We start from the raw sequence: 8368 nt of genomic DNA on the forward strand, positions 1-8368 counted from the left end.
TCAGAAGCAGTTTGTGAATGAGAAATTAGAATTCTGTTGTTCAGAAAGGGGAGGTCTTTTGTGCTTAAGGTAGCTCTGCGGTTCTGTATGTGGTTTTTGTTTGTTTTTCTTTTCATTTTGGACATGACTGTCAAACACATTTCAAGTCTTTCAAGGCCTTCTATCTAACACTACTTTTTAACCCCATAACACTGTTCATAGACCAAAACTGCATGTTTGGGATTTTGCAAAGTAATAGCTGCATATGTAAATTTTAGATTTTTTTAAAAGAGAAAAAATGTTTTGTAAAATTTTTATTAAAGCTTTATTTTTTGTAGTTTGCACATTAAAAAAAGTTTAATGTTGTAATTTGAATGTTTTGTTTCTCCTCTTCCACTTAACTCAAGGTTGAGCATGCTCCAATAGTTTATTTAGTCCCCCTGAACCCAAGAGCAGTCCTATAAAACCAGTTTATATGGCAATATTGTGGTCATTTTAAAAAGAGAGAGTTCACACAAGGGAAAATAAAGCTCCAGTCCCTTGCGCATTTACCTGGAGGGAGTTCCACTGAACTCAATGGAATTTTATATCAAACTTCAGTACATATAAGGCAATGGCTATATATAGGAGCATGCCAAAACATTAATCTTTAGTGCAGACTTTTTAAGTTCTCCTATGGGAATTGCCACATGGACAAATAAAAGAATCTTGCATCTAAAAGTTTTATTTGGCATAAAGCTTTTGTGGACTCTTATGCCACCAACTTTTATTTGTTTACAGACCAATAAGGAGACCTTCTGCATACTTTCACATCAGCCATTCTCAAGAGGGGCACCATACAGCCCCCCCCCCGGGAGACCCTGGCACATTTGAAGGGGGCCACAGCCTGGGAACAATTCTTCACACACCACCTTCTAAGGTTCATTATGTGACTTATACATTCCTGATTCAGCCTATATTGTCTTCCACAATGTGTTTATGGCCATGGCCAAAAGAAAAGTTGAGAATACTGTAGCTGTTCTACATGGACAAGCAGGACTTGGTTCAGCAGCTACAGCTATCCAACATGGCCGTTTCCTCAGCCACTTGTACCCTTCCCCTCTTAGCAGGCCCCTGCAGCTGAGTTTCTAACAAGACAGGTCCAGCAATATTGCTTGTGGACACACAGAGTGATACAGATCCTCCAGTGTGAAGTTCCAAGGCAGGGCCATCTTCTCCTTTGTCCCTCTCACTGGGCCCGCTGCCTTTGTCCGACCAGCGGCCCAAGATGGCATCTAGTTCCTCAAAGTACTGCCACACTTGACGGCCGCGGCCGTAGCGCCTGTTCTGGTCTTTAGCATCCCGGTAGCTGCGTCGAAGGTCTTTGGCACGTTGACGGCATTGCTCCCAGTCGCGGTCGTACCCCAGGGCAGCCATCTGTGTTGCGATCTGCTTGTAGACCTCCTCGTTGCGGTACTGTTGGTGGAGCTGACCTTGGACACTGTCATGTCCCCAAATACTCAGGAAATCCCGAGTCTCTCTCTCCCCCCATTTGGCAGCTCGCTGAGCAGGAGTCTGGCCACCAACCTGCTCTGCATGGCCATTGCTGTCCGTAGTCTCTTTAACCTGCAACGCTGAAGTGTCTGGTGAATTTGACCTTTCAGCTGGGTGAGTGTGGCAAGTCTGGGATGAAACATGATGCCCTAGATGGTGTTTCTGGGTGCAGGTCCCCCCAGAAGCACCATCTAAACCCACCTGCTCCTCGGCATGCTCACTACCCACTTCATACCACCTCCTCAATATCCCGTCCAACTCTTCAAAGTACTGCCACATCTGCCTTCCCCGTCTCGAGCACAGGTTTTGGTCCTTCACCTCCCGGTAGCCCCGCCGAAGATCTTTGGCCCTTTGGCGGCACTGCTCCCAGTCACGCTCGTACCCCAAGATGGCCATGTCTGCTGCTATTTTCTTATAAACCTCCTCATTCCGATGATGGTGATGGAGCAAGCTCTGGATGTGGTCTTGACCCCAAATGCCCAGAAAGTCCAGCGTCTCCTTCTCCCCCCATTTCTCGGCTCTTTGGCACGGCGCCGGGAGGTCCTCCGCCTCCTCGCTAGAACCTGACATCCCATCCATCTGATCAGAGTCCTGAGCCCCCACAGGGCTTGCGTTCTGTGTGGACAGCCCTTCGTCCATAAAATCATCTTTCCAGTTCTGCAAGGAATCTGCTCCCTCCACAGGATCTGCTCCCTGCCCCAGAATCACATCCAGCTCTTCAAAGTACTGCCAAACTTTACGGCCACGAGCAGAACGCCTCTTGCGGTCCTTAATGTCCTTGTAGCCGCGCCGGAGATCCTTTGCACGCTGACGACACTGCTCCCAGTCCCTGCTGTAGCCCAAGGCTGCCATCTCCACCGAAACCTCTTTATAGATGCCCTCGTTCCAGTGCTGCTGATGGAGAAGTCTCTGGACACGCTTCTGCCCCCAAATCCGAAGGAAATCCCGTGTTTCCTTTTCCCCCCAGTTGGCAGCTCTCTGGAAGAGGGCCTGGCTATTATCCTTCCTTTCCTTGAGCTCCATGGCCCAGATGCCATTCTGTTCCATATCAGCAAGCTCAGCTGAGCTCTGGGAGTCGGCCTCCATGGACCCTCCAAGGCAGATGTCCCCACCTAAATCGCCAGCACCATCGTTTCTCTCATACCTGTGTCCCAGTTCCAACAGTGGGCCAAGAATGGCATCCAGATCCTCAAAATACTGCCACATTTGTCGCCCACGTCCAGTGTGCCAGTTCTGGTCTCTTACATCTTTGTAGCCCCGGCAAAGCTCTTTAGCACGCTGGCGGCATTGCTCCCAGTCACGGTCATAGCCCAGGGCTATCATTTGCAAAGCAATCTTCTTATAGACCTCCTCATCCTGAGACTGGTGCTGCAAAATCTTCTGGATGTGCTCATGTCCCCAGATGCTCAGGAAAGCTCGGGTCTCTTTCTCTCCCCAGTTAACAGCACGCTGCTTCTCACATGATGTGGTTCTACGAGTCTTTACTCCTGATGGGGACAAGGAAAGAAAAAAAAATAGATTCAGTTTTTTGCACGCCAGTATCAGCTGGAAGCTGTTCTCTCCCGCAAGGCAGGTGCAATCTTTAGTTACCTAAAATTGCAACTGTTAGGATGACCCCCCCCCCCGTCCCGTCCCATGGTTTCTGTGACTTCCAAATGAAGAAATGGGTTACATGAGAGCTTAGAGACAGGATAACTTTAATTTCGGAAGAGTTGTTATGGCTAATACCATCATCAGCCTTATGAGGTCTGTCACAGCAACAGGTGCTCAACCAATAGTTCAGGAAAGTTTGGGATGGTGGCAGTTTTAGAGCACATTAGGAGGACATCTCCTTGGGAGAGTCTACAGAAAGTAGCTGCTTTAGGACCTTACAGACTGTCTAAGCTACACAGGCTGGTTCATCTACTGGGAGGCAGCGGGCGGAATTGAACCCCCAACCCTTGGCTCCACAGCCAAGTGCTTTGCCTCACAGCTATCCAGCCAGTTTCATGGCTACAGCCCAGTCCATCTGTGGCATTTAATGAAATGAGCTACAATTTTAAAAAAAGCTAAAACTGGTTAGTTTTTAAGTTGCCACAAACTTCTTTGGCGTCTTTATTTCACCTGAACCAGACGGATAAGCCCCGGTAAGACTGCATAAACCTTAAGTCTCCTAGAACATCTTTTGAAAGTCCTGCCTTCACCCAAACTATTTTCCACAGTGATTTGTTGGATTACTTCTCTCATCATACCCAGCCATGATGGGTTGTCAGTTTAGGAATCAGTGTTAGTCTCCATTGATAGTAAAAAGCTAAGACAACAACATCATTCAATGAATGCAACAGGAATTCCTTCTCACCCATTTCTTGTGGCTCCTTTCCAGAGACGAGGCATAACTTGTACTCAATCCGTCCTTCTTCCTGTTGGGCACCCCTGTCAGGACAGAACTGAGAAGGGAGAGATTCCCTCACAGGGTCTGCATCCATTGTCTCTGAGGTCACTTCCTCAATCTTCACACACACAGCTGCCTGTGGGGGAAGGAGGGAAGACAAGTCAAAGCCTACTGAACTAAACCCTCTACAGACAGAGAAGACAGCCTCATCAGAAGCCAAGCTGTTACTTGTGCTATTGTTGTGCTCGGCTGTTTCAGGAAGAACATCACAGAGCTTGTGGTCCCCCCACTCCAAGTCCTGGCAGCCCCAACTGCTGATGGAACCTGTTGCTCACCTGATCTTCTGAAGCCTTGGCCTTGAGTCTTGTGTCCTCTTGGAACTCTTCTGCCAGGTCCACGGCCTGAGCACAGGTTTTTGGTTGATGCTCCAACACCCATCTCTGCATTTCCTCTGGCAAGACCATCAAGAACTGCTCCAGAACCAGCAACTCCAGGATCTGCTCCTTGGTGTGGCTCTCTGGCTTCAGCCAACAACGGCCAAGTTCCCACAGAAGGCTACAGGCCTCACGGGGCCCGCTAGCTTCATGACAGCCAAACTGCCGGAAGCGTTGGCGCCAGGTCTCTGTGCTAACCATGTCCTCTCGCAGAATGGCAGTCTTCACTTTTGCATAGTCCTCCGCATCAATGGGCTCTAGGCTGTTATAAGCTTGCTGGGCATCTCCAGTAAGCAGTGGCACAAGCCTCATCACCCACTCAGATTTCGGCCACCCACAGATTGAGGCCACTTGCTCAAACGTGGCCAGGTAGATCTCAGCATCAGTCCCAGGAGATAACTGAGGAAGTTGAGCACTCTTCAGAATACACTCCTGTCCATCTTCTACAAATGCTGCTGAGTTCTTTATTTCCTCGAGCCACTGGACTGCCCCATGAGGGGACAAACCTTCAGGACTAGCACGTGGTGGAGACATCCATAGTGCCTCCATCTGTTTGTCTCCACCGTGGCCCTTTCTGAAATCAGAAACTGGAATCTCTTCTGCTTCCACTTTCACCTGAGGCAAACTGGCCTGATGGAACAGGGTGGCAGCATGGAAGCCCAAGTGGCAGTGGTTTTCCAATTTAGTAGCCATCACAAGGCCTCCGTTTCTCTGTCAGTTCTTGATGGAAGCCACCAATCCTCCACAAAGAGGGGTCTGCAACTAAAACACCAACATTAAACTGAGAGATGAAAAGAAAATGCACTGGGTGCTGTCAGGGTTAGAGTGTCAGGATGGGATCTAGTTCACTGGACTGTTTTGATGATAAAGTGGAGAGAAGGAAAACCTTGTAAATCAACTGAGCTGGCGGTGGGGAGTGGATCAGAAATACAGCGAATAAATGCAAGTGTCTGTGTTCTCATCCAAAGGATCAGCAAGGATTTTTTTTAAAAAACCAAGCCAAACTTCCTTCTCTTTTCATTCTCCGTGTTCATGACATCATTAACCCAACTTTCTATCACATTTCACCCCAAAACAACATGATCTTGTAATGGGGCTGGGGGCAGACTTGGAATTGCACTCAGTTTTCTTGCACAGGCTTATTCAGAAGTGTGATCCCCCGATTTCAACAGGACTTCTTACCAAGTCACTGCATACAGGCTGGAAGCTTCATAAATCTTAAAAGCACCCCCTTATTTTTATTCAGTGTGAGTGAAGATATAAAAAAAAGAGCAACATTCGTCACAAAAGGCAGCCTTTCAGACAAATTGAGAAGTTCAGGCTACCATCTTCCGCACACCGACTTGACAGGAAGGGACCTTGAAATCAAGGGGTCGTGCTTCAAAATAGGCACCCACAAGATCGCACTGTTGGAAGTTGGCAAAACAAAGCCTTCCATTGTGTAGCACAATAAATTCCGAATTCTGTTATTGAAACTAAAGTGTTTGCTGGGAACGTGGAAGGAATATCGGCAATGCATGTCTAAAGGAAACTGGGAAACGGATGAAGGGAACCATTGTTCCCTTCTTCACGCACAATTTATAGCGAATTACAAAGGCTAATAATAAATCTTTTTTTTTTAACCTACAGGCCTACCCTCTCCCAAACCCCAGTCTGCCCTTCCGTGTATGCAAGAGTGCCAGTCCCACCCATATACTACCCAGCCTGTTTTCCTCTCACACGAACCAGCGCCATAAAAACTCTTTTTGCACCGATCCTGCCATTCCGGATTAACCACAACTCTGCCGTCTTCCGGACAGAAAGACGCCTTCTCTGCCCAGGTGCTTGCACCAGGAATCCTTGGACTGCCGCCTCCCCCCCCCCGCCCCCTGAAGCCTTTGAAAGGATTAACCGGCGCCAGCCGACGCACCGGCCTCTCCAGCCCACTCACCTTGCCCTGCGCCCCGGCCCCGAGGTCGCGCCAGGTCCCGAACTCGCAGCCACCCTGCCGGACACTCCTGGGCGCCCCCAAGCAAAGAGGAGCTCCCTCCTGGCGAAAGGAGGGTTAATCCCCTTCCTCCCAATCCTCTATAGCGAGTGGCCGAGTGGAGTGTCACTCAGACGGCGGGGGCGGTGACGAGGGCGGGGCCGGCTTTTCATTCTTGGTTTCTAAGGGGTGGGGTTTGCGCTGTGTGGTGTTGCTATTGCGGGAAGTTTCTCCCCCCCACACCCGCCCCGCAAACTTTAACAACAGCCTTTCAGTGTTGTTCAGCTTTCTAAAAATGGTTTTCCTGCCGTGATGCCTCCTGCCGCCTGCTTTGGATGTAGAGTCCCCGAAAATAAAAAACATATATATGGGAGCTGTACAGATTTGTGTTTTTGGGCTACAAGTCCCACAGTTGTGTTGGGAATTCTGGGAACTGTAGTCCAAAACCACCGATCTGCACACCTCTATTATAGCTATAGATACACATATACACACTCCCTCCCCCCAACAAGCTCAGAGCAAAGGAACTGCTTGGATAGCTCAGGGGAGTTAGGCACGTTGGTTCAGTTCCTCCTTCACAAGGACTGGACTTGATGATCCCTTCTGGCTCAGCAGTTCTCAGATGATGATGATGATGATGATGATGTGATTCGTCTTCATCACCTTATTCTCACAACAACCCAGTGGGTTAGGCTGTGAGAGAGAGGTACTAACTAAATCAAAGGCCTAGTGTATTTTCTATACTAACCACCGATGCTGAAGAGGCTGAAATTGACCAGTTCTATGAAGAATTACAACACCTTCTAGAACTGACACCAAAGAAAGTTCTTCTCATTATAGGGGATTGGAATGCTGAAGTAGGGAGTCAAGAGATAAAAGGAACAACAGGGAAGTTTGGCCTTGGAGTTCAAAATGAAGAAGGGCAAAGGCTAATATTGTAGAGTTTTGTCAAGAGAACAAGCTGGTCATCACAAACACTCTTTTCCAACAACACAAGAGGAGAAACTACACATGGACATCACCAGACGGGCAATACCAAAATCAGATTGATTATATTCTCTGGAGCCCAAGATGGAGAAGCTCAATACAGTCAGCAAAAACAAGACCTGGAGCTGATTGTGGCTCTGATCATCAGCTTCTCATAGCAAAATTCAAGCTTAAACTGAAGAGAGTAGGAAAAACCATTGGGCTAGTCAGGTATAATCTAAACCAAATCCTTATACACTGTGGAAGTGAAGAACAGATTTAAGGAACTTGATTTGGTGGACAGAGTGCCTGAAGAACTATGGATGGAGGCTCGTAACATTGTCCAGGAGGCAGCAACAAAAACCATCCCAAAGAAAAGGAAATGCAAGAAAGCAAAGTGGCTGTCCAATGAGGCCTCACAAATAGCAGAGAAGAGAAACAAAATGCAAGGGAGATAGGGAAAGTTACAGAAAATTGAATGCAGACTTCCAAATAATAGGAAAGAGACACAATGGGGCCTTCTTAAATGAACAGTGCAAAGAAATAGAGGAAAATAATAGAAAGGGAGAAACCAGAGATCTATTTTAAAAACTGAGATATTAAAGGAACATTTTGTGCTAAGTTTGACATGATAAAGGACAAAAATGGTAGGGACCTAACAGAAGCAGAAGATATCAAGAAGAGGTGGCAAGAATACACAGAGAAATTATACCGGAAAGATCTGGACGTCCTGGATAACTCAGATAGTGCGGTTGCTGACCTTGAGTCAGACCTCCTGGAGAGTGAAGTCAAGTGAGCCTTAGAAAGCATGGCTAACAACAAGGCCAGTGGAAATGATGGCATTCCAGTTGAACTATTAAAAATCTTAAAAGATGACGTTGTTAAGGTGCTACACTCAATATGCCAGCAATTTTGGAAAACTCAGCAGTGGCCAGAGGATTGGAAAAGATCACTCTACATCCCAATCCCAAAGAAGGGCAGTGCCAAAGAATGCTCCAACTACCGTACAATTGCACTCATTTCACATACTAGCAAGGTTATGCTCAAAATCCTACAAGGTAGGCTTCAGCAATAGGTGGACCGAGAACTCCGAAAAGTACAAGATTAATTTAGAAGAGG

General features: G+C 47.5%; 1 protein-coding gene across 1 annotated transcript; it reads right to left on the reverse strand.

Annotated features, from left to right (window-relative positions):
- Positions 1–278: 278 nt before the first annotated feature.
- Positions 279–6349, reverse strand: LOC110086460 (zinc finger and SCAN domain-containing protein 20). The gene is made up of 4 exons (XM_020807391.3): positions 6248–6349; positions 4219–5079; positions 3851–4019; positions 279–2999 (listed from the first exon to the last, which is right to left on the reverse strand). Exons 2-4 carry the CDS (start codon positions 5008–5010, stop codon positions 1024–1026), a joined length of 2937 nt encoding a protein of 978 aa, XP_020663050.3. The 5' UTR covers positions 5011–5079; positions 6248–6349; the 3' UTR covers positions 279–1023.
- Between the last annotated feature and the right edge of the window lie 2019 nt (positions 6350–8368).

The sequence above is a fragment of the Pogona vitticeps genome, chromosome 6, assembly GCF_051106095.1.
Source record: "Pogona vitticeps strain Pit_001003342236 chromosome 6, PviZW2.1, whole genome shotgun sequence".
Classification (NCBI taxonomy): Eukaryota; Metazoa; Chordata; class Lepidosauria; order Squamata; family Agamidae; genus Pogona; species Pogona vitticeps.